This window comes from Stegodyphus dumicola, chromosome 4 (assembly GCF_044657685.1).
Source record: "Stegodyphus dumicola isolate Sdum_Otavi_A_Nest chromosome 4, ASM4465768v1".
In the NCBI taxonomy this organism is placed as follows: Eukaryota; Metazoa; Arthropoda; class Arachnida; order Araneae; family Eresidae; genus Stegodyphus; species Stegodyphus dumicola.
Window position 1 is genome coordinate 207,389,241 of NC_140771.1, and position 27,865 is coordinate 207,417,105.

At 30.6% G+C, this 27,865-nt stretch overlaps 1 protein-coding gene and 1 long non-coding RNA gene across 4 annotated transcripts in view; one reads left to right on the forward strand and one right to left on the reverse strand.

Moving 5' to 3' along the window:
* LOC118179968 (TIP41-like protein) overlaps positions 1-27,865 on the reverse strand; it is a 94,745-nt gene that overhangs the window by 31,202 nt on the left and 35,678 nt on the right. For all 3 annotated transcript variants that reach the window (XR_015040861.1, XM_085815925.1, XM_085815926.1), the window contains exons 3-5: positions 15,938-16,037; positions 15,678-15,809; positions 375-470 (exon numbers count right to left, since the gene is read on the reverse strand). Coding sequence is in view for 2 of the 3 variants with exons in the window: in XM_085815925.1 (XP_085672051.1) it covers positions 375-470; positions 15,678-15,809; positions 15,938-16,037 (328 nt within the window). In the remaining variant the exon portion in view is untranslated. The remainder of the gene's footprint in view (positions 1-374; positions 471-15,677; positions 15,810-15,937; positions 16,038-27,865) is intronic.
* LOC146997806 (uncharacterized) lies at positions 16,887-21,937 on the forward strand. The gene is made up of 2 exons (XR_015040862.1): positions 16,887-17,185; positions 19,469-21,937. It is a non-coding gene; the product is annotated as an uncharacterized LOC146997806 (long non-coding RNA).

The window sequence follows — 27,865 nt, forward strand, 5'->3', positions numbered from 1 at the left end:
AAGTGGAAGACAAATTATTTTTACTGATAAGCTAAATTTATATCTAAAAATTTTCAATTTTCTTTATATATATATATATATTAAATTGTAGAAACATATTTATATAATTTAAATCACAGTGAATGATTAATTTGAGCAATGCATTTCATAAAGCACTGTTAAATCACAGTGCTTTATGCAATGCATTGCTCAAACTATACTTTAAATATTAATTCATCTTCAATTTTCTTTCTTTTCTTCTGGGACAGCATATGTAAGCAAAATTTGAAAATGGGCCATAAAGTATATAATAAAAAATCATTTGATGCACTTTTGAATAAGAGAAGAATAGTAAAAAAATGCACATAATATTAAAAAACACAGAGAAAACTTACCTCATAATAAATTCGAGTATCAATTATTCTTGCCAATAAATTGTCAACACGCAAAAAGAACCTCATAAGTACAAAAAAACTATCAGGCATAATTCTCTGTAGAAATAAACAATAATAAAGATATATAAATTAGACAAATCAGAAAAAAAGAAGAGTAATATATATTTTATATAAAGTATTTTTGATAATTGTTAATCATTATGACCCCAATTATTTAAATGAAATAAATGTATTTTGCAAATCGTCATTAATTGTTAGCAATCCAAACCATGATCACTTATAGTCTGCCTATCACAAAACAGCTCTAAACTGGATTGCCACTTTGATACATGTATAACCTAAAGGAATAATAGGTTTAAAGTAATAAGTTAAGAAGTTGCATGACCAAAGACTTAGAACTAGAAAATGCTTTTCTGCTATATTAAAAACAGTCATGGAAATATGGCAGACATAAATTGTATGCAAGAAGTAAATATAATTAATATAATTGCTATGTAAGTTCTTAACTTCATCTCAATTAAAACTGGATAATCTTGTCATGTTGGTCTCATTTAAATAATGGAGGCTGCAACAGTAAGGAAGTACCATACTTATTCATAAAATTTGTGTATGAAAAAATATCAGTTATTTTTTATTACTTATATTACATTACAAATAATGGGCAACCACACCTAAAACTTAATGGGTATCAAGCAAAATTATCACTTGACAAATCAACTTGCCACAATTTGCTTGCTTATTTAAAATAAGTATAATAAAAAATCTATGAAATACACATATTCCTAATTTTTGGGTTTAGGAGTCATGCAGCTACTGGAAACCAGGTAAAAAGGAAATTAGCACTAGCAATGAACTTCACTTTGCAAACTCTGAATGTGAAAAAATACATCCACATGCATAAAATTTTAATCATGCCTAAAAGATATTAATTCAATGATTTGTTTTACGTACAGAAAGATAAATGCTAGAAGAAGGAATTCAATCACCGAAACTACTACAGAATGAGGGAATGCATTATGTCTCCTTTAGTTCAAGGAATTACATTTTATGTCATTCTTAAGAATGGCAACATGGAACTCACTTGCTTACAGACAAAATGGCATACACTGAAAAAGCAATGTGCTTTCTCTGGCTAAGGGAAACATTTCTGAAGGCATGAACTTAATAAACCTTCGCCAAAGGAACAATCACTTAAAGATGATTAAAACAGCTTTCAGAGAGTTGACATGTATTACATAAAGGAAGTGCAAGTAGACTACAAGTTAGTAATGAAAATGTTTTCGCCATTCGAGATCTATTTGTGAGCAGTCCCAGTAAATCTGCTGGCCATGCCAGCCAGCAAACAGGAATTCTCGGTTCGACTGTTGATAACTGAATGATTGCAACTGACTTCATATAAACTGCGGATTTGTCAATAAATAAAACCTAATGGTTCAGTCATAAGGAATTTTCTGTACACATTCTTGACTATATCAGTAATGACAATCAATTTCTTCAGAAAATCATATTCAGTGACGAAGCATCATTTCATGTTTCAAGAGAAGGTTAATCAGCTTGCTGCAGGGATTTTAGAATCAGAAAAATTTGATTGTATACTGGAAATTCAACAAGACAGCTCTAAAATTATCATTTGGTGTGTACTGACTCGTAACAAAATGATTGGTCCTTATCCCCCTCCGAGTCATCAATTAATCTGGATATACTGAGACTGTTTGCTGTTCCGCAATTAGAAGAAATGTAGCCAAGCATTTTTTCCAACAGGTTGGGAACCATGTCCATAAGACTACACATGTGCATGATTTTCTTAATGAAACTTCCAGATTGTTAGATTGGTAGAGAAGGACCAATTTCATGGCCATGCTGTTTTCAGGATGTCACACAACTTGACTTTTTTTCCTGGAGATACCTGAAGAACCAAGTTTATGCTGCACAGAATCGCTGCATCAAAGAATAAAAAATCAAATCGCTATTGTGCCACTGCTTTACACGTATCGCACCTTACTTTTAGTTTCTTAAAATATTATTCATATTTTAGACAAATATTTTATTTTTAAAATCGCAAGAATCAAATAGCATAAGATTAAAAAAAGGTTAATTTAAAATTTAAAAAAATACTAAATTTTATGCAAAAATATTATTTTTTCTTCTTAATGCCTTGTCATTTTTCTTCAGGTGTTCTCCAAATATATTTAAAATCATTCCCCTTTTTTGTTCGTTATATACCACAAACATTTTTTAAACATCTTGGTATTTCTGGGATTCATAAGAGAAAAGGTATTATCTTTTTCTTTATCAGTATTTGGTCAGAGAAAAATAGGGAAGAGACTTCTACCATGGTACTGAAAATCTTTAGGGGTTAGGTATTTTGAAAGCATGAGTTGAAAGGAAAGACTGGCTTCATCAACAGGGAAAATGTCTTTAGATAATATCCAAATATATGCTTTGAAAAAGGACTGGACCAAAATATCCCCAAATGGCTGCCAAGTCTGGTGACTTTTGGCGATTTCTCACCAAATTACAAAGATACCTATTTTCTCAATGTTAAACAGACTTGACCCTGTATTCTTACTTTTTTGGCATAGCTTGTCTCTCTAGATTTATGTTACATTACACATAAAATTCAACAATTTCACATCTAATTGCACTAAAATCATCTATGTACAAAATTCATAACAATATTTCTGACATATTGTTTGACGCACTTAGAAATACTGAATGCATATATGATGCACAATTCTGAAATCTGCGAAACAGATTCTGTTGCTTATAAAATGAAGTAAAGTAGCAGACATTAACACGGCGATGGTTAAAATTTACCGTTAGACATTAATTTTAAAAAAAGCTTTTCATGTAGTGTTAAGAAAGATTTATTGTGCATCATTAATAAAACTGAGAAAAAAATTCCATATGATTTAATTCTCTGTAAAAATTTATTTGGAATGTAGCAATATATTAAAGATTAAGCTACATTTGGCATTATTATTGCTTAAAACAAAGATGCCAAATTTTAAAACACCAAAATACAAATTCATGCATATCTTCATGTACAAATTCACGAAATTTTGAATAAAAAAACAAATTTTTTATGGGTATGTCTAAAAATACATCTATTTAAGCTGATGGAAAAAAATTACAACACAAAATGTTTTTGAAAAATTTTCAAAAATTACTAAAAAATACAAATTTTAAAAATAAATCAGAAAAAAAAATGTATGAATTTTATTTGAATTGAACCTAAATTTCAAACTATCAAAGAAGGAAACAATTAAATTTAATAAAAAAAGTGATATTAATAAATACAGTCAAAAGTCGTTAATTCAGACACCCATAATCCGGAATGATCTATAATCCAGACCTCAAAGCTAAAAACTTTCTGTGCATGCGCCACGTTGACACATGCGCATAGGCATTTACGCGTGCGTGTAAGACCTTTTACATCTGTGCATATGCGTGTGCACAAGCGCAGAATATGTTTTCGCGTGCGCGTTGTATGTATAACGGACGGTATATGCTAAAATTATCTAATTATCTATTTCAGTTAATGTTGATGATTGCGTTGTTCCTTAATTTTTGAATTGGATCCGGCTTATTATTTTTTGCAGACTGTAAGAGCAATACTATAAAAGTAAACTTGAACTTTCGATTATGTCAAATAGAATTTCCGATTCTGGAGCTCCCAAAGGATCGTACAAAATGAAAGTATGTTTCCATGTCCCTCAAACAAAAAGTGGAATTGCTGCAAAAAATGGATAAAGACATGAAGAATGTGACAGAGAGGTTAGTGAAAACGAAAAAATTTCGATTGACAAGTTAGTCGGTATTCTCGGCACAGCAATTAACGGGACTTGAACAGCGGAACTTTGTAACTGAAAAAGAAATTATGTCTGTTTATAGAATTAAAGAGAAAGTATTATCCCATAAAACGAAGCAACTTAAACAACTTACATTGAAAGAAATGTTTAATAAAGTAAACAAATAAATATTAAGCTTTTTTTTTTTTTTTTTTTTTGTAAATTTTGATACCCTTTAGATCATAATTGTTCTTTATTTCATAAATTACGGTGTCATATTTTTAATTTTAGAATTTCTGCATGCCATCTTACGAGATTTAAACTGATGATCTATAATCCGGAATCGCCGAAGTCCCGATGAGTCCGGATTAACGACTTTTGACTGTATACACTCAATGAAGACTGAGAAGCTAAAAATTTTGAGAGCTAACTTTTTAAATACTACATATGAGTTTTTACAATGGCACTTAGACATATGATCAAACAGTATATTATTTAAAAAAATTTTCTGATTTTGTGATAAAATACCTATGTTAGAAAGAATGCTAAATATAAATCTAACATATTAATCTAAGTTGTGCTTTTGAAATGAAAAGACAAGTTGAATTTTGTCATTCGCCAATCAGCAGAAGAGAGTTTTTTTTTTTTTTTTTTTTTTTTTTTTTTTTTTTTTTTTTGGAGTGGCTGTACATGTAAGTGTCAATCATCCTTAAGTTCTGGAGACATGTGTAGGCATAAAATAAAATAAGCTGCATGTTTCCACTCAATTACTTCAAACATAAAGTTTCAACTTAAGACTAAAAATCTATCAACTTGGAACCTGAACTTATGCATGCTTTAGAATATTGCAGATTTTATGTCATGGGTGAAAAGTCATAGATTTAGACTTAAAGGCAAAATAAATAAATTCATAAAAACACAAAAGTTTTTTCAAACTTTTAAAGAGAAATACATATTAAACTTACAATAATTTCATATGAAAAGAAAATCATGATTAAAAACCACATAAAAATTCATTTTCTTTTGCATCTTTCAAACAACTGTTTACAGTACTTTGTTTAAAAACTTTAAGATATTCTTATGTATATCAGAGTCTTCTTCTTCCAAATTATAAAATCCGTACTAGTAACTTTAGCAATTCACAACATTTGGTTTTACTTTTGGTTTTGAATTTTCCTTTTACCCTTGCCTACATGGATGACGAAACATGAATTGAATAATTGAAGAGTTAGGCATGGAGGCAACTTCTCCTTGATAAATCTGTCTCCTGCCTGATCAACAATTATTCACTTATGCATTTTTATAAACTTTTAGGATTAAAAAAATTATTGGAATTATATACTATACATTTATTATACAGTACAAAGTCTTTAATCCGAACTCATCGGGACTTTGGCGATTCCGGATTAAAGGTTTTTTCCAGATTATAGATCATCAATTTAAATCTGGTAAGATGGCATGCAGAAAATATAAAATTAATATGAAACCATAATTTATGAAATAAAGAGCAATTATGATCTAAAGGGTATCAAAATTTACAAAAAAAAAAAAGCTTAATAGTTATTTGTTTACTTTATTTAACACTTCTTTCAATGTAAGTTGTTTAAGTTGCTTTGTTTTATGTGCTAATACTTTTTTTTAATTCTATAAACAGACATAATTTCTTGTTCAGTTACAAAGTTCCACTGTTCAAGTCCTGTAATTGCTGTGCCGAGAATACTGACTAATTTGTCTATCGAAATTTTTTCGTTTTCACTAACCTCTCTGTCACTTTCTTCATGCCTTTTTTGCAGCAATTGCACTTTTTGTTTGATGGACACTGAAACATGCTTTCACTTTACTTTGTAGATCTTTTGGCAGCTCCAGAATTGGAAACTTTTTGACATAATCGAAAGTTCAAGCTTACTTTTTATAAAATTGCTCTAACAGTCTACAAAAAATAATAAGCCAGATCCAATTAGAAGATTAAGGAACAATGCAATCTGCAACATTAACTGAAATAGATAATTAGATAATTTTAGCCTAGCTTATACCATCTGTTATGCATTAAACGTGCATGCAAAAACGTATTATGCGCATGCGTAAATACATATGCACAAGCATAAAGGTATTATGCGCATGCATAAATGCTATGCATGCACAGAAAATTTGTAGCCTTGAGGTCCGAATTATAGATCATTCCGGATTATGGATGTCCGGATTAAAGACCATGTACTGTATATTCATAGATTTTGATACTTGCACTTGATTTAATATGCTCTCAGAATTTAAACGATATTGTAGATTAGTTTGCAGCAATAATTAATCATTTATTTATAATTCAACTTCATTTAAAATTTAATTAACTTTAAATTTGCTTTTTACGAATAGAGAATGTTTGTTAAATTCAAATTTCATTCCTTGCAGCAATGGCACAAGAGAATTATTTAAATTTTATTTAACTTTACTATATTCTTTTGAAACAAATATGTGTATATATGTATATATATATATATATATGTAAACAGTATAAAGTCTGAGATCCGGACGTTCTATATCAGGAATGATCTAAAATCCAGACCTCAAATCCACCACCAACCCTCTGTTTTTTAATGCATGTACTATTAATTTATAAACAGACATAATTTCTGTCTCAGTGTGCAATAGAACCCAGACAAAATTTAGAGGAACATCTTGTCTTTCCTCGCCAATCTCATGATACACAGCCAATAATGTACAGCCAACACTAAGCTAATTAGCTTAATTAAATTAAGCTAGGCTAAAATTATACTTCACTGATTCCAAGGAATTTCAGAATATAGCTGTTTCTTAACTTTCTGATTTGATCCAGCTTATTATTTTTTGCAGGCTGTTATATTACAGCAGGTTTATTAAAATTAAAGTTTGAACTATTGATTTTTCCCCCACTTAATAAATCTTGTGGAGAGTACGATTCTTAATTTTACTTCAGCACTAAATAAAATATCTCGTTACTGAAAAAACAATCATTTTAGCATACATTTGTGTCACCAATAATTTGGTTCCATAGCTGAGTACCTGCTTGGTCTAAAACTGAAACATTCTAAATAGAAACATCACTGATTTTACACCAACTAATATTTTATATCCACGATGATACCTGGCAAATCATTATTTACATTTTGCTTTCATCATTGCATGTTTATTAACACATCACAACTGGAGTTGTGATTCCTGTAGCGATGTCTAAACCATTTGTTTTTTAAATATTAGCTATTGAATAACAAAGTGTATGGTAAATTTTTATGTTCACATTATGCTTGGCGATGATTAAAGATTTAAGTTAAATACGCTAAGAAATGTTGATGAGGAAAAATTTAACAAAAATTACTTTCCATATGGTAAAAATAGATTTTGTTAACAATAATCATAAGCCAAAAGATTACATTTAGTGCAATTTGAATTAAGAATAATTGGTTTGTTATTCACATAAATCCAGAATCGGCGCCACAGCTCGTATGGCCACATCAGGTGGTAGAATTTAGAGAAGACAATTTTTTTTTTTTTTTTTTTTTTTTTTTTTTTTTTTTTTTTAGAATTTAGAGAAGCACTTAGCAACACAATTAGAGGATGACAAAAATTTTAAGAATTTAGGGAAAGCACTGAGACCCATAATTTAGGGGTGGTGAAAATTCAGAACTCAGGGAGGCACTTGGTAGAAGAATTTAGGACTCACAGAGACTGAATCAGGAGGTAAGATATCTAGCGCTGGCGCTCGATAAGCCTTAGGTATATGTGATTATTAATTTATTCAGGACTTAACTAAGCCTTAAGCATGTGTAAGAAACAAATGTAATTATAATAAATAACTAAACTAATACAATTCAGGCTTAACTGTCTCAGTGTGCAATAGAACCCAGACAAAATTTAGAGGAACATCTTGTCTTTCCTCGCCAATCTCATGATACACAGCCAATAATGTACAGCCAACACTAAGCTAATTAGCTTAATTAAATTAAGCTAGGCTAAAATTATACTTCACTGATTCCAAGGAATTTCAGAATATAGCTGTTTCTTAACTTTCTGATTTGATCCAGCTTATTATTTTTTGCAGGCTGTTATATTACAGCAGGTTTATTAAAATTAAAGTTTGAACTTTTGATTATGTCGAAAAGAGTTTCTATTTCTGGAGCTAAAAGAAAGCATGTTTCGATGTCCATTAAACAAAAAGTATATAAAGGTATAACCCGTCTCAAAGTCAACCGAGGATTATGGCATTTGAAATTCAAATGTCAAGAGGAGAAAAAAAAAAAAAAAAAGGCTTTTTGAATTTAACTCCCAATTCACAATGAATAACAGAAAAATTATTTGTTATGCTAAAAGTGATGACTGAATGGGTCACACAGCGTCACAGTGAGGGCATGCCATCGACAGGTCCAATACTAATGGCTCAAGCCAAAATATTTCATGAAGAAATAAACTTAGAAACTGAGTGCATATATTTGACTGGTTAGTTGAACAAATTAAAAAATCACCATGGTTTAATGCATTCAAAAATTTCCAGTATGAAAGCTTCAACTGGTACTGAAGATGCTGAACTATTTTCAGATGAACTCATTAATAGTGAAAAGAATCTCCAGAACAAATTTGCAACGCTGATGAAACTGGTCTTTTCTGGAATATGTACCGCAAAACACCTTGACGACTCTACAGAAAAGGCTCCAACTGATGTCAAAAATTCCAAAGTGAGACTATTTAGCATGCGTAAGTGCTGCAGGAATGCACAAGTATAAACTTTTCATAATCGGAAAAAAATACACAACCCCAAGCATTTGAAGGAGTAAAGATTTTTCCTGTTATATATCAGACAAATAAAAGAGCATGGATGACACAAGCATTAATGAATGATTGGTTTGAAAATCATTTCATACCCAAGGGCTTGGCAACATTTGAATTCGGTTACTTTACCTGATGATGCAAAAATTGTTGTGACTGTTGACGACTATTCGCCTCATATTTCACTTAAAGTTTTAGTGAATTAAATTTCTTGAATAATGGGAAGACTATTCGAGAATTGTTGAAATATTTTAGCATAAAATCTGCTTGTGTGAAGCATCAGAAGATATTGGGAGTATGTGTCTCTAGATACTTTAAAAAATGCTCGGCATAATTTATGGCCAGCTACAATATTTCATGGTGAGGATGATGAAGATGATAGATACAAATTTGAAGATTTTCGTAATTCGCAAACCAAGGGCGAAATTTTCAAATTAATGCATTATGTGAAGAAATATGGAGAAGTGATGATAAATGAAGGTGATATAACAGAAGTTTTTTATTGTGATGACAATGCCCCAGTCATCAATAAATTAACGAATGGTGAAATCTGTAGTATGGTTCTAGATCTAGAAAATACTGCTGCCAATAGTGGAGAAAGTGACAGGCAGGTTACTGAAAATGAAAATGTTTCAATTGACAAGTTAGTCGCAATTCTCGACACAACAATTACAGGACTTTAACAATGGAACTTTGTAAGTGAACAAGAAATTATGTTCCCCTTGAATTAAAGAGAAAATAGCACAAAAAATGAAGCAACTTAAACAACTTACATTGAAAGACATGTTTAATAAAGTAAACAAATAAATATTAACCCTCTGGCTGCTTATCCCGCGATTTCCACGGGCAACTCAAATGTAGCAAAATCTGCTCATCCCGTGGGCATGTGTTTTTCTTCCTGAGCGCATCCCGTTTTTTTCCCGTTTGACCACTGAAACAGTATTAGACGTTTAGTTTACGTTTTGGACAACAAATATCGTTAGTCGTCCGCTAAATTGGGGCATTTGAAGCACATGGCATTACCGCTCAAACACGACATTTTGCCGCTTTTTTCGTACAGAAATGGCCGCTCGAAAACATTTAGCGATTATCTTGATTATTTAATTAAATTATTGAATTATTAATTAAATTTTTTATTAGATTAATAATTAAATTGATTATTAATTAGATTTATTGAATATCGTGCAAAAACTGTGAAGTTGGACTTTGCCTTGAACCCCGTTTTGAACTCTATCATACTAAACTGCATTTTTAATGTATTTTTCCCTCAGTGCTTTATATTTTCTTAAATTTTATAATTCTATCTTTTATATTATGCAATAAATATAAATTAACTGTAATTTGACTGAAATTTATTAAAAAAAATTTTTTTGGGTGATTACATTTAAAAATTGGTATTTCTGGCAACTTAGTTTCTCATGCTAAAAATCTATATAAAAAATATTTTCTAGAAAGAAAAAATGTATTTTTCAATTCTCCAATATATATAGATTTAAAATTTTCAAAAAAAAATTACACAATTTTTGAAGCAATTTTGGTCCACAAATTGAGCAGTCAGAGGGTTAAGCTATTTTTTTTTGTAAATTTTTATACCTTTTAGATCATAAAAGCTTCAACATTTCATAAATCACTATTTCATATTTTTAATTTCTATATGCCACCTTACTAGATTTAAATTGATGATCTAATTAAGACACAATAACACACTAAATAAATACTAATTCAGAAGTCAAACAACAAAAATCAGCGTTTTATTTTCAAAATTTTCACAGGACTAGTTTTGATAGTTTTACCGAACCACCATCCTCAGCTGTAAAACCGCAAATAACAAGATAGGAAATAATGATTAGGTAAGATAAGAAAGCCTAGGCAAGAATAAGGAAGTGGCGCCATCTGTTGGTGAAACCAGAACTAAAACATAATTTCTTTAAAGGCCAAAGGCAAAGATAGATTGGAATTAGGATTGTTAACTAGAAAGATTTTTTTAGATAACTAGAAAGATTTTTTTAGATTTTTTTCGATAGATTAGATAGAAAGATTTTTTTGAATGTGAAATGCCTCTAGAAAATCCAGTTCTCTAATTGAAGATGTTTTTTGAATAATTTTGGCAGCAGAAAAATTGAAAGTGTGATTTTCGGACCAACAATGTTGAGCAACAGAAGACTTCTGTGTTTCCTTTTTTCTAACATATGCCTCATGTTCCTTGAAGCGAAATTTTAATGCTCTCCTAGTTTAGCTAATGTAAATTAAACCACACTGGCAAGGAATCCTATAAATACCCCAAGAATTCATATCCGGAATGGGGTCCTTGAGTATGGAACTCGGAATTTTATTGATGGGAGAATAAACAATCCGAAAGTTGAATTTCTGCAAAATATGTGCAACTTTATAGCTAATTGATGGAAAGAAGGGAATGAAAACAGAATTTTTATAATCTCATAAAACAAGAGTGTGCCTTTTAGTGTGTTGAGATGAGAATTTTTTAACTGCTTGATTAATAATATTGGGTGAAAAGCCCTGTTCTGTTTATCAATTTAAAAGCAATAAACAGAAAAGCCCTGTTTATCAATTTAAAAGCAATAAACAGAGCTTTTCTGTTATTTTAACATATATATTATAAGCTTTTAAATAATTTAGTTCTTCGTCAAGGGCTAGTTTGGAGGAGCAAACTTGAAGAGCATGGAAAACATAGGAATAAAATGAAGCTAACTTTTGCTTAGCCGGATGACATGATTTAAAGTTTGGTGGAAGGCAAACCGATGAAAGTTTATGGTAAACTATAGTACTGAAGTTGGATGTTTTACGTGTGACCAGAATGTCGAGAAATGGAAGAGAATTGCAAGTCTCAAGTTCAAAAGTGAACCGAATAGCAGGATCAATAGAATTCATTGTTGAAAAAACTTTATTTAAATCATCTTTATTACCTTCAAACAGGGTAAAAGTATCGTCTACGTAGCGGAACCATGCCGGGAAGTTTAAAGTTTCAAACAATTTTGATTCATAATAATGCATGTAGATATCAGCCAGGATGGCACTGAGGGGGCTTCTCATGGCAAATCCCTCAGTTTGCTTGTAATATTTATTTTGGAAAACAAAATGTGTTTGTTTTAAACAGAGTTGAGTGAGAGAAATTAGCTCATCAATTTCGATGCAAGAGAAATGAAATTCGCGAAGTCTGGTTTCTAGACATCTTAATGCACCCTCCACTGGAACATTGGTGAATAATGATTTTACATCAAAAGAAACCATGAGTAAATTTCTAGGAGAAATGTTTTTAACCTTTTTTACAAACTCTATTGAATTTTTTATGGTGTAAATGTTATTGTCTAATAGAGTTGAAAATCTAGAAACTAAATATTTAGCTAAAGGATACAATATAATACCTAAAATTGATACAATAGGGCATAAAGGAATACCACTTTTATGAATTTTGGGAAGAGCATATAATCTGGCACAATTCGCAACAAATGGGATAAGCGAATGTTTTAAGTTGCTTGAAATGATTTGTCAAGATTTAATCGCAGTTTTTATTTTTGGTAAGTCCGAAGGTGAACGATCTTTAGGGATCGGATTATACGGTCCTTTGTTTAAGAGTTTACTGACACCATTGATGTAAGTGTTCTTATCCATGACGATTATCTGGCCACCTTTGTCGGCTTTTGAAATAATATACGGATTAGAATGAATTTCGCGCATTGTAGCTCTTTCTCTTGCAGGTAGATTTGGTTTCAAATGTTTATTATTGAATTTCACATTATGAGCAATAAAATGCCTAATCATTTCTTTCTGTGAATCTGAAACCTTACTGAACTTGAAAGCTTTTTCGATTGGAGCCAAAATCTTTGGAATCGAGGGTTTACAGGTTTGTGGTGTGGTGTGGTGTATTTAATTATGGCGAAGCACACTAGGGCTATCTGCCTAAGGGGAGAGATGCCTTTCGTGGAGGACTTTCTAAGGGAAACTGGCTCGTATACACGTTACACATGGGGAAAACCACGAAACCGCCCATGCAGCCAGCCCGTTCGCGGGATTTGAACCTCGGACCGAACTACCAGAGTTCAGCTACTTTACCGCTCGGCCGCTGGTGGGCCTTTACAGGTTTGTGAGAAGTTAAAATTATATTTTAGAATTCTCTCTTGCTCTTCTGAAAGACTAACATTAGAAATATTAACTATTGGCTTGATGTTTACAATGGGAAGACTTTTTGAACTACTTGAACTGGAAGACTGTAAAAGAAGTTTTTCGAATTTAACTGCAAGGTGTTTTTATGACGGTTAACTGCATTCTCCGTTCTAGACCAAGACTTTTCTTTAAGGGAAGTGAATTTTGGATATGAATTAGCTAGTTCCAGATGAAGTTTACAGAGTTCATGTTAAATTTTGGACAATTGTTGATGTGTATCCCTTATGATGGACCGAAGTAAGGCAAGCTTGCAATTTAACAGAATTCTTGAAATGCGACTGGAAGGTTTTTGATTAGATTTGATTTGAATAAAATTGGGGATCAATTTTTTACATTTAGATTTAAGTAAAAAGTCAAGATAATTCAGAAATTTTTGCTGTTTCAGGCGTAATGTGATGATCTAATATCCAGAATCATCGAAGTCCTGACTGGTCCAGATATTTGTATGATATATATATGTGTGTGTAAGATATAAAATATGAAAACAAGTTTCTAACTTTAGTTTGGCAATGTCCTTTTGTTCCTCATTTTGATTTGATTACTTTCCCTTCTTGTCCTAAAATTACTGAATCTAATTGCTCTTGCTAATGCATCACTTTCCTCTCTGTTTTATCCATTGTCTAAGATGTAAATTTCAAAGAATGTTATGATGATTGGATACATATTGTACAAAATGATAGTGTGATCATGCTTTGTACTAAATGATAATGCCCCCTGATTATGCTTTTTAAGGCTTGCTTTATCAAGAAATAAAATTATGTGATATATTTACAGTCATGTCTATCTGCAAGGCCTTGTTTTTTATTACGTATCATTCAAATTATGCAGTAAAACAACTGCCTAAATTCATTACAGCTATCGGCCAATCATCAAGATATTTAATTGACAAATGTCGACTGATGGAGATTTAAAGTTCTCACACAACATCTTAAATAAATACAGATCGATGACCTTGACCATGATGCTGAAGCAATGATTATTTCAGCAATTTTTCATCTCTAAAGTGAACTAACTAGCTTCAAGCTGCGATCGTAATATCGCCCTTCAATTCACTCATTAAAACTTTGGATCTTTATATACTTTTCACTAATATGTAAATAACTCGATGATTGGAATTTATAAATAACCAGTAAAATAACTGCCGTACTGGATTTAGGCAGTTATTTTACGGGCTATTTGAATGATACATAATGAAAGAGAGATTTGCAGATAGATGTGGCAGTTTAATCACATATTTATATTTCTTGGTAAAGCAAGCCTTGAGAAGCATAATCAGGCTCACACATTATCATCGGTGCAATATGCACTCAATTTTCTTAACATTCTTTGAAATTTACATCTTAGACAATGGATGAAGCGGAGAGGTAAGCAATGTGTGTTAGCAAGAGCAAGGACAAAGCGGAAAGTACACATTTAGCAGCATTGAGAGATACAGGGTCTTTGTTGAAATTTTGATCTGTGAATGGATAAAAGATATCCACATTATTACATGTTACATAAGATGGCATAATGTGGATTAATTTTGAAATGACGCACTTTTAGAAGCTTGATTTCATATTTTATACTTTACACACACATACATATATATTTTTCTTATAATTATTCATGGTTTTCATAGACTTTCTGTTCCTTGGAGATCATATATAAAAACTTTTCTAATTATATATATATATCGCTTAGCTGCTTGGAAGGTTTATAGTGAAAATCTTTTCGGTAGCATAAATATTGATGTGCAGTAATCTAAAAATATACAAGAGCAAGCACATATAGATCAGTACATGTAGTACAACATAACCATAGAGGTATGTAAACAAATTATCAGCATTATATTGATTTAAAATATGATAAATGTTCCTTTTTAATAATTAATAAAAATTCTGTATGTCACCGAATACTGACATTAGATCATATTTTATAAATACGGGTGCCTTAAACAAACTGTCGGCTATTACTAACAGCAATAATTGTGCATACTAAAAAAATTATCCTGCTTTTTAAATGCATAAATACTGCATGTAACTACAGAATATAAATTAATTGCATATTTTTAGTTGTATAAAATGTAGTAAAGAAAAAATAGGTCAACAATTTTACTTTCATCAGTCGTTTTGATAATATTATCTACAAATTGTGGCTATTAATTTTCAGGACTGCTCTAATAACACCAAAACGGATGATGTGAAAAACGTAACTTTTTAATATGTTTCGAAGTAATCCGCATCTGCCATAATACACTTCTGTGCTCAGCTGTATAAGTTGTGGAAACAACTTTTAAAGTCCTGGAAATTAATAGCCACATCTTTTATATTCTTTTTGAGTTAAACTCTCAAAGTTTTGAAGCAATTAATAGTTTTCTGAAATATATCCACTCCTCAAAAGGACCATTGCATTTCATAGTCATATATTAAAACATAAAATAAATTATTGAAAGCAGTTCATTATCTTAAAATGGAAAGAAAATTCAAAATTATGTAAGCATTGATAGAGAATTTAAGTTTGCAATTAACTACACAAGTATTTTAAAAATGTGACTTACTATTTTTACAGACAACTGAGCAATCCCATTATCAGCCAATTCATCTTCAAACAGGATAACATCTTCATAAAATAAAATTTTCGCTTTAATTTTTAATTTCTCTATATTAATCCTTTCTTCTGTTGAAGTTACCTAATAAAATACCCTGTTTTTTTATATGGCACAAATCAAATTAAATACATCCACTTAAAAATAAAGTTAAATAAAAAAAGGTCTGAAGCTTTTTGATGATAATTAATTACATTTTTACACATACTAACTTTATATGAGCTTTCAGAACCAAATAAAGTTCCTTTATATTCAGTAGTAAAAGTCCAATCAAATGGTTTAATCACTTCTTTTATTTTAGCATTGTCCAACCTGAAAAGAATTACATTAGTGCTTTTAATAAATATTCTATATTTAACATAATTAAAAGATGACTTCTTCAAAACTACAGATTTTCTACACTCTCCAAATAAAAGAATAACAATAAAACTAAAATTAATTACTTCTACAATTTAATAATAATAAAAGTAGCATACACCAAATATTTCATAATTGCCTAGTTTTTAAACTGAGAAAAGTTGAGCAGAAAAAGAATAAATTTATGAATTAGAAAACATAAGTATATGAAAAATAAAATTATTATACTTTGTCAAAAGGGAATGGATGGAAATATTAATTACATAAATTGAGAAATGAATAATATATTTTTGCATTTGCATATATAAACGCAGAAGAACTGAACTGATTCCTTATGAAGAATATCTAAAACTTATGAAGTGCATGAAAAAATAATCAAATTTATCAGAAAAATGTAGGCAGCAAATATTACAGTTGTGAGTTGAAAAATTTTAACAGAGTTTCTCAAACTATAATATAGTACAGCATTACTAATCACATTACTTTTGCTGGTACAATTTTTACACAAAAGATTGAAATGTATGTTCAAAATGATTGCACATACATTGGTACATAATGGCAGTTATATTTTTTATTCTTAATTACATGTGGTATAGAATTAAAAAAAAAAAAAAAAAGTACGTATAAGTGGAATCACCTTGGAGCAGATATGTGTTTTTTTACAGAATGTGAGAACATAAAATTCTCATGCCATTCAGCTTATCTTCATCGCTACTGTAATCGTAATCGCTGGACTGCCACGTGCACTGCATACATAAAAACTGGATAGACTGGTTTTTCGATCTCTTTCTGCTGATGATGTTTCAACCGAGTGTGTGGGGCCTTTTGGCCTAACACATCACGTCCTCGTATTATGGAGCATCACTCACGTGTCTCTGCTATTTTGTTTTTCCCTGAGTTGGATAAGAAGATATGTTCTATTTTCTAAAAAGTAGACGGTACTCGTGACATGCATGTTTCACATATCAGTTTTGTGTTTCTAAGATCTTCATGATGATTTTTGTATTATGTGTTGTATATGAATATTCAAGAGAAGTTTTTTTTTTATGAAATAAATGTGTGATTAAATGATTCTACAAGTCTCATGCATGGGGGTTATTTGGGTAAGTCAACAATTTTTTTATCCCTATTATTAAATTGTCAATGCAATGTACTCCACTAATTTTCAGGCTAGCAAATTTTATGCAGACATGATTTATATTTGATACTCCTAGTATCACACCAGATTATTAAGTCGCTTTTTCAACACCACACAGAAGAAAAAGCTTATTCAGTGAACTTTCAGATTGCAACTTAATGTATTTCATTACCTAAAGAAATGTTATGAGCATGGTTGTCAGAGTTTGGTGACTTCTACAAATACATTGTGATAATATGGAAGCTCTAAATTCTAAAAAGGCTCAGAATTCTTACTCTAGGAGGTTATGAGGTTGAGTGCGATTTTTCAAAAATGTTTTCACAAAAAGTTTAAGATAAAATTCTCTTAAAGATTTCTCTTTTAATGGAATTGTCATTAAATTTAAAATATGTTGCACAGTCAAAGATCCTCCTGTGGAAATACTATTCATTGAACTGAAAGGTTGTTCACCTTTAACATTACTAACAGCAATAATCTCCATAATGAATTTAGCTTTTTTTACACTAAAAAGCTAAAGGGTTTTGTACACGTTTCTCCACACAGAAATTAAGTATTTTTAAGGACTTCTAGTGAGCAAAATTAAGAACCTATCAGCAAAAGGAACTGAATAAACTAAAGCAATTATCTGTAAACAAAATCCACTTTTATAACATCATTCTAAGAATAAAATACATCTGTAAGTAGGATATATTATTATGAAGCATAATGTAGTACTTAACATAACTATGAAACAAACTCAAGGATAAAATCAACTTTATAAAGTTTATCAGTAATTAGCATAAAATTACAAAAGTCATCCAAAATTTACACTTATTTATATTTTAAATAATATCACTTATAATAGTCTCACATATTTCAAAGAACATCAGTGATATTTAAGTTTTACTAACAATTGTGTTGATTTTTTTCTTTTATGCCTCATTTAGTCACATACTCACTCAGCCTAGAGAATTATGTGAATTTTATGTACAGTGGCATCTGTTAAAATTGGAAGTACAATCTCAACCAGTATTATTTGTAACAGAAGCTTGGCTGTTGCTTTATAACACAGAGAGAGATACTGATTTGAATGAACATGAACAATGGAAATTGGCAAGCTTGGTATGTGTAGGTGTGTTTTGTCTGTCTGACCCAGTTAGTGTCGTAGCTTCGTACGGACTTGCTGGAGAGAAAATTCCACTGAAGCACCAGAGGTGATAAGTTATTTTATAGTCTCTAATTATCATTATCTGTATGGAATAAAGTTTAAGGTTAATTCTTACGTTTTTGTGTTGTATCAGTAAGGATAAAGGACAATAACTCCATGTAACACATACAGTTGAGCAATTATTTACAAATACTTATTATACATAATTGGATACCTTGAGTCATTACAAATTTACATGGTCAGTATTATTATTTTTTTTTTTTAATTCTAAAAAAATATCTGTTAAAAAAGCCCAATTCAAATCATAGTATAAGACACTTTAACAGTTTAAAATACAGATAATCAGGCATGTAATTCATAATATCAAATCTAAAATGATATTAGGATAATTATGTCTACAAAATGTGTGTTTCACAGTAACACACATTTTGTAGCTGTAATTTCGTGGTAACAACATACAACAGAATATTCATGCATCTTTTTAATTTGAAAATTTTAAATATATTTTAGCTAATTTGTATCAATTTTCATCTCTTTAACATCTTTATTGTTTCAATAATTAAAAAAAATCCACCTCTAATTTGTTAATGTTTTAACAAATGTTTTGAGGAATAATTTTCTTTAAGTAATCAGTTTCTTTTTCTTAAGTTTTAAATTCTGAAGTTTCTTCAGAATTTTAATATTCAAGAAATATTTTAGAATTTCAGATTTAATTGAAGATTTACATTTTTCTAAATAACTGCATGGATTTAGAATGTATAGATGATGTTAATTTTATTTCTTTAATAATATGAGTATTGAGGATAAGTATGAAATGATATAAGGTCAGTGCCAGAACAACAGAATTTTTAGAAGTTAGTGAATCTTAAGCAACAAAATTTAGGATTGGCAAATTTTTTAGAATTTAGGACAAACACTGGGCAGTAGAATTCAGGACCCACAGAGTTTGCACCAGGTGGAAAAGTGTTCTGTGTATGGAGCAGTGAGACATAATCTTTTATATTGTCAGATCTTGACAAGAATCTTTTATTTCTCAATGATGAATCTTTTATATTGTCAGTTTTCAATTATTTTTATTAATAGAAAAATTCCTTTCTACAGATACCTGTGCAAGTGACAAGATTAAAACTATTTTTGCAATTTTCCATGCCTGTGTCCAGTGAACAAGATGAGAAAATAAAGGGAAGATAAACATGTTAACAGACATTTATGATTGACAGCAGAAAATTCAAATAACTTTGTTTTCACTTTTCTCCCAAAAATTTTCTATAAAATAAGAAATTTATCACAAATTTCTTATAACACACATTCATTACATTTAACCCTTTGAGGGGCGGTACTATATAAAATAATTTAAATTGTAGTAAAATTTTGCATGAACTACAACTTATGAACCTTAAGGACACAAAATTGAGATTTTAAAAAAATCTACAACAAAATCCTGAATTTTGAGAGCCGGTATATATTTTATACCGGCGCCCCTCTAAGACAATTTTTTCCAGGTAGCTGCCAACTGCTAATTTCTGTTTTTTAAATTAATTTTGCGCACTTTTGATGTGCTACTGTAGTGATGAGTGCTTGAATATAGTTATGTAAGTCTGAAGACAAAAAATTTTAAAATTTCGGTAGAAATTGAAAATTTTAGAAATAAAAATTTTTGTTTTTATGCACTTTGAGGATGCAACCAGGCTGAACATACTTACGTAAAATATGGGTAAAAAGCTTTTCAAAATGATTTAAATGCAATATTATTATTTTATAAAAAAAAATAAATATATATATATATATATATAATGCTGCATGCGTAAATCGTATCATGCTGTAACTGAACTAGTATAATATTACAAGCAGATGTAACTCAGCCGAAAATTTAAAAAATTGAAAAATGAAACGCTATGACTCAGCTGAGAAAGTATGCTGCATTTTTGAAGTTGTATTTTATGCTTTAGATAATATGTGGAAAAAACCACGCTTCATACTATGATATGAAGAATCCCCCCCTTGACGCGTGTACACTTTAGATGATTAAGGACCGTAAGCGTCCTTTTTTATTTTTTGTAAATATAGGTTGTAATATATCTTTTTGTTCAGGAAGAAACGCCGTTAAACAATTGTATTATTTGATACACCTCAAAGCTCTTATTCTGATTTTCAACCCCTTTGGCTTCCTAGGGGCTCCTTTTCAACTTTTGGATAAAGATGGCATCTAAAACGGGCCTTAGAAATATTTTCCCTCCTTTCGACAACTATGAAAATTTATTTCGGAAACAACCTATTTGTATCAACCAGAGGGCAAATTTCTCGTCTTTCATCTGAAATTAACAAAGAATTAAAAAGAATTTCCCTAAAGAATAAAAGCATTCCTTCAAACCAGCAGTTTTTGTGATTACACTATGAGATGAACTTAAGTACATTTCCATTTCATGCGAGCTTTCCCTTTGTGTGATCTTATCACACCTCACAAAGGGAAGAAGGCGTGACTTCCAAATGACAAATTGGTTGTCAGTCACCTCTTTTCATTTTCCTTGATTCTAGGATTTTCCATTCCATTGACGGAAGACGCGAGCACTGTACCTTTACCATATTACCATATTCTAGGATTTTAGAGAACATGAAGCAACGGGTGTCTTTTGGGGGCTAGAATGCCACATTTAACCCCCATAATTGTGTAAAGTTTTTACCCAAGACGGCAATTTTGAAATCGATGAGTCTTTCTCTTGGGAAAGGGATAAGTGCTGAAATAAAAATTTTAGCTAAACGCAGACTGATGAAACTTGAGCTGAGTACACAAAGAATAAATGAAGCTATTATACTTGTATTCAGTCCTAGCGCAGAGTCAGTAAACTCCTCATTCCTTCATGAACATAATATCATAATATTTAATCCTAAACGACTTATAAATTAAACATGAAAAATTATTACACCATAAACTGTTATAATAATAAAGAAATTCTGTCATGTCATAGAGTAGAAAAGGAGAAGACTGGTGCTGCCATCTATTGGCGTGGTACCCTCAGTGTGGACGCCGGTATATATATTATATACCGGTTTCAAAATAGTATAAATAATCTTTTGTTAATTATCACTTCTGACTGAAATGAAGTAAATACATAAGATACAGCATGTGTACGTCATATAATTGCAGATTTTGAATTTTTTCTTTCCCTCTAATAGAATTTATCAATCTTCCAACATGATACCTTGGAACGAGGTATATTAATTTCATAACTGAAAAATACTGAGCATTCATAGGGTGATGTTGCCATTTAGAATCAAAAGCAAACACTAGACACTTACGATTATAGCTTTTGGTGTAGAAAAATTAGCCTTTTTTCGGAGGTTAAAAAATTGACAAACAACCGGTATATATTATATACCAGTGCCCTTCAAAGGGTTAATACCATAAAACCATCTTTTATCTGAATATATTTTTCTGGAGTCATAGATATATAAATCTTGCTTTCAAATCTTTCTAAAACTTGTGAGGTGCAAGCTCTAAAAAATATCTCTGCCAACTCTGCAAGAGCAAAACGTCAGAAGATTTTTGAATAAAAAATTCAGAAAAGAAAAGTGTAAAGTGAATTTTTACATTTAAAAATTCTGAAACAACTAACTACATGTGGTGGTGGGGGAACTTTAATAAAAATTATAAAAGAAAAAAATTAATTAATTAAAAAATTATTAAAATAGTACTAAATGCTTTGGAAACTGTATTTCATTGCATTTATTATCTTATTTATTTTTCAGAATAAAAATATTTCCAAGTCACCAAAATGGAAAGCAATGTCATTTTAAAATATGACATGGGAAAATCAAAATGTTTTATTTCAATGCCATTCCTTAGTTACAATTTTAATATATTATCATTATTTTAATAATAAGTATCAATCTATAAAAAATTGTCGTAAAATTCACAACTATTCAGATTAAATTTTTTTTTATGTAAAGAGATCTTGAAATCGCAAAAATGTTGATAAACTGCCAAATTTAATATTACATACATATATCTCAAAAAGGGAAAGGATGTTTCTGAAATAATATTTTATGAACCCTTCATTCTTAAAAAAGAAATAATTTGAAGTGTTTCAATAGAGGCACGACCTTGTGCCCCTATGAAGTAGTAGGAAAGAATTCAAATGATAACCCATCAAATACTTATCAATGAATCAAAAAATATTCCTCCAAAATATTACTTTGCATTCAAAATGGCAGTTATAAAAAACACACTTAAATGGCAGAAATGTCAGATGAGTAAAATTAAAGAACTTTTGACAGTTTGGAATGAAAGAGGCATTTTAAGGACCAAAAACTGTTTCCAAAAATAGCTAAGAACTTTTAAGTAATTCTAAGAAACATACAAACCCCGTATTAGGAATTTCATCATGCAGTTTCCATATAAAAGAAATCTCAATGAAATCTGTAAAATATTTCCTTTTATCTCATGAATTATGGCACACAAAACACACAACAAATATAAAAGAACAAGAGGCTTACAATTTAATGAAGGGCTCATGTCATATCCAAAAGCTCACCACTGAATATTGCAGTTGATAAATGGCATAACGTTTAAAGTTTTAATATGAACAAGGCTATTTTAATATGGAATTAAACAAGGTTACATATTACAAGCATCACTACTTATTACTGTTATGTGCCATAATGTGAAAAAGCTATTAAATAAACAAAGTGAAATGAGATGGAATTTTGGAAACATACCTGAAAATGTAAATAATGCAGGTGATATTGTGTTACCTTCACAAAATTTGATGACATGCAGAAAAAACTGCTTTATAAGGACCAATGAAGATGTCTGTCTGAAGATGAATGGGGAAAAAAAAAAAAAAACTATGATAATTAAAACTAAATGTATAAAATTCAACAAATTTAAGAATAAATGAAAAATGTGAATTCTTTCAATCATTTAAAAGCTAATGTAAGTAATACATGAGAAACTCGTGGAGATATGTAAATAATCAAAGAGACTTAAAATATCTCCAAAATGCTATATAAATCAGGAAATGCAACAACTTTTGTCTTAAAATTTAAATATTCATTTTTTAATTAATATTAAAAATTAGCTTTGTTACATGGATCAGAAACTTCAAAATTAGCATATGTTTCAGAAAACCTCCATACAATAAAAAAAAAAATAAAAAAAAAATCCTACTACATGTTTTTGTTTTCTTTCCCCCCCCCATTATGTTTGAAAAAAATTAAACTTTATGCAAAATTGACACAACAATAGCGGAGAGGCTACATATAAAGGATACGAGGAATAGAGTATTCAACATTGGCTCTGATTATGGCTGCCATTGGAAAACCGAGTGACAGATATTGAAACTGACTACACTCTGACTAGAAAACGCATTTCAAGGCCACTTTTTCGACTTCAGGCTTGCTTTGTAATGATGGAAACAACTGCTGCAAAAGATGGCCGGATCCTCTAATTTGCTAAAATCATCTCAGTATGGTAATGGCAACACATAATATGAATGTAAATGAGAAAAGGGTCATTAGAACTTTGAAAATGGCTATTTTAGTAACAGACTTACTATTTTAGTAACAGATTAGTAACAGACTGCAGTAGAAAATGATTTAAAGTAGAATGGAGAACCTGCAGAAAAACAAAATTAAGTGGAAGATTAATATTTTAATACTTGTGGTGGCAGAAGAGTGTAACTGTAATAATCTACTAAAATCAAAATAATTTGAAAAATGTGAACAATTTATTTAAACAAATTAACAACAAACTAATTTAACCACGAAAAGAAATTTTTGGTAGAATTAAATTTTATAACATTAAAAAGAAAAAAATTGTTCTAATCAGTGTTCTTTTTGGGGGGCATTGATGCTATCCTAAATCTAATGCGAGAAAGTAAAAAATTTTAAATATTGGAATTCCTGCTAAAAGAACCCTTAATGTGTTATGGATATTTATATGATTAAGCTTTATACAGCACATGTTGACAACAAAGATGTTTAATTATACCAAACTTATTAGTCAAAGTTTTGCAGTTAATTTTACATTTTGTTTTAAAAGCAGGGTGTCTAAAAACGTTTACCCAGATTATAAACATTTAAAACAATTATACTGATGGTGCTATAGGGCATTTTTTGTTGATGGTGCACATATGTTGTTGGGTTTTTGGTGTTGTTGAGAGTAATTTGTAGCAGAAAACATGGTTGCCTGCGACAGAAGCATAGTTGATGTAAATGAAAGTTTTAATGGTCTTTTCTTCAGCTTTACAAAATTGATGAACACAGTACACCAGCCAATGATATGTGAGAAAGATAGATAACAATGATTAAGTTGACTAGTATAAACTGCATTATGTCAGTAGAATCTACATGGCAATTTATATAGGCCAGCAGGTATTTGGCTGCAATAGATTTCTACTCCCGTTTTAGTCTTCAACAGTTATATTCCATGTTAAGGTTTTATGCATCAAATTCTTGCACCATGTTGGAGAGAAACACGGCTACTGGCTATGTTAATAAACAGGATGACACTCAGTCTTCACGCAGTATTGGCTTCTACTGCTGGATGATATACAGTTCATCTCTTCAGCACTGTGCAAAGGCAAGAGGCAATCAAATTTCCCAACAACATGAAATTTATAAAATTCCTCTACAGTTGTGTCAAGTGTTATGCATACCACTTTTGATGCTAGCAGCACTATACAAGTTGTATCGTCAAAATAGTTTTCATGCAAGAAAAGCCACAATATGTTGCATGACTTGCAGAAACAAAATCACCAATAACTGCACAGCAAATGTTTAATCACATTATGGAAAGACACCAGCTGACAAGAAGTTAAAACATGGATGTCCAACTTTTTTAGAGCTTATGCATTTGAGGTTCCATGTGTGTTTCGTTACCTGATAATCATTTTAAACACTTACGGCCCCCCCTTTATAATTAACTCTTCTTGTGTACATACATATCTATTATAAGCACTAATTTTTTCATGCACAGAGGTAAGGATAGGGCATAAATATCCAAGACACTGGCCCTAGGGCATCTTTGCAATATGCTGTTGCAAATAATCTTTTCAGAATAAACGTTATGCATAACTGAATCAAAAATTTTCTAGAATAGCTATGTGCTATGCTAACAAATAGCAGCAGAAGATTCGTTAGCAGTTACAGTGACCTCCAATCATGATAAAGCAGTGTGCCATGAAACATAGCTATATTGACACTGAGAGTTGTTATAGTAGTTTTTTCCCCTTAATTCACCCATATGATTACAAAAAAAGCTACAATTATATATATGTGGATAGTCTGTGATTACATCATAAACAGAAGTGGAACAATAAGTTAACATAAAATTCTTTGCTAAACTGGACAACTGACGACAAAGGCATAGAATAATGCTTAATGAGTAGTACATAATATTTTGAGTTGCACACCTGCCTGAAAGGTAAAAGAACATCCTTTAAAGACAAGAAGTGACATGGAAGACCTTTTACGAACCATCATCCCCAAAATGAGGAACGAATTCAGAACACTTAAATGCAAAATATTGAAGAACAATCTGCGAAACTGCAGACACAATCAGTCAACAATCTGCGAAACTTGTATTGTATGAGTTAGTCCTATATTTTGAACAGGCAGAATGTGCATTAATCTGCAATCACAATTCTTCATCATGAAGCATTTAATGTTCATGAGTTTCTTGCTAACAACATCACACAATCACTTCCACATTTGCTCCGTGTCCCAAATTTAGTCAACCTCTTCTTTCCCCTGCCTCAAGATGCAAATGAAAAGTAGCTATTTCAGGCTTACCACTCAAACAGGAACATGGAATTTCCTGACTTTTCCAGGTATGTTTTAAGAAAATCCCAGTCCAGCCGTTCAGTGTGCATTGGCTTTGGTTAGGGTAAATTAATGGTATCACTTGTAAGGTTAATCTTCCATAAGTGGCATGAGTGCGAAACTTGGCAAGAGTTTTTATTTGGTGCGATTTCGATTTGGTTGCGGTTTCCGGCTGTATGTTCTGTGTTATTTTTTATTTAGTTAATGTTTCTCCGGTCAGTTAATAATTTTTTTTTAGTTTTGTTTCTTGTACATAGCAACCAAGAGATGTGGAACGTTTAAAGTGTTGAGCAAATGTAGTGCAGTGTGTTGAATTCCACAATGATAGTAACTTGTATATTTTAACATTATAGTAACTTGTATATAATAACTATGGATTTAATATGGAAAAACTGATTATTTTAATAATAAGTATCAATTATTACTAATATTTTACTGAGTTTATGATGCATCCATTGTTAGTGAATTTGAATATATTTACTTTGTTGACAAATTTTTGATGCGAGTGAAGAGACATTTAGTATGTATTATTTTTGTAGTTAATTATTTTTGTAATTTTTAGTTTCGTGTTTGTGACTTGAATTTTTTGTAGTTTATTTTAAATTTATGTTTTAGTTTGTAGTAATTTATGCTTGTGTTGTATTTAGCATCATTTTCGTTTACCGATGTTAGATTTTATATCGCCGTTGTTTGAGTAAGACCAACTACAACTCTACTCTATTTTAAGTTTTATGTTTTGAAAATAAGTTCTATCATTTCTGTAAGAATAACTGCTTCTAAAATTTTTATAAATATCTGCAATTAAAGTGTTTTTCCATATTAAATCCATAGTTATTTTCGAATCCTTTAAAATATTGGCGTCCATGGAACAAGACTATGGAAAATTTAAAACGGGAAAGAACACAATTACGGCGATATTTCACAACTTCTATGAAAGAAGTGGACACTGTTCTAAAAGATGAAGCAGTAAGTAAGATTGATTTGATATCTGTATTTAATATATTTAATGATAAAGCTGACAGACTATTTCAGTTAGATGAAAAAGTTAAAGTAAAATGGCTAGAAATGGAAAATTTTAATGAAGATGAATTTTCTAATGATATGGAGTTAACGGAAAGCTATCGAAATCAGTGGTTTTCTATGAAAACGAAAGTTGATTTAATGTTATTTGATACTGGTGCTCAGAGATCTTTCATACGAAAAGATATTGCGGAGAAACTACGTTTGAAACCTGTAGATCAAGAAATGATGAGTCATGGACTATTGGAGGACAGTGAAACTAAACAAGAGTCCCATAATGTCTACAATATAACATTACAAAGCTTGTGTTCAAATTTCAAGTACACTATTTCAGTTTTGGACGAAAAAAGATATGTGGTGCGATTCCACATGTAGAGGGTGAGTGAGTGATTATGGCGCAAAACCAGAGATGATTATGACGCGCCAAACAAAAGATAAGATGATTACAATTGATGACATTAAAATTCAATAAATAAAAACAAGTAGATAAATGTACCAAATCCAGAGGATGAAGTCATATAAACACAGGTTAAAAGCACATATTAAAATTCAAGAGACAGTCTTCAAAACAAATTACATTTGGTAATAAAAGCCAATATCTTTTAAATAATAAAATAAATTAGAATTGACCTCTCTTCCGATTAAACGGTCGAGAGG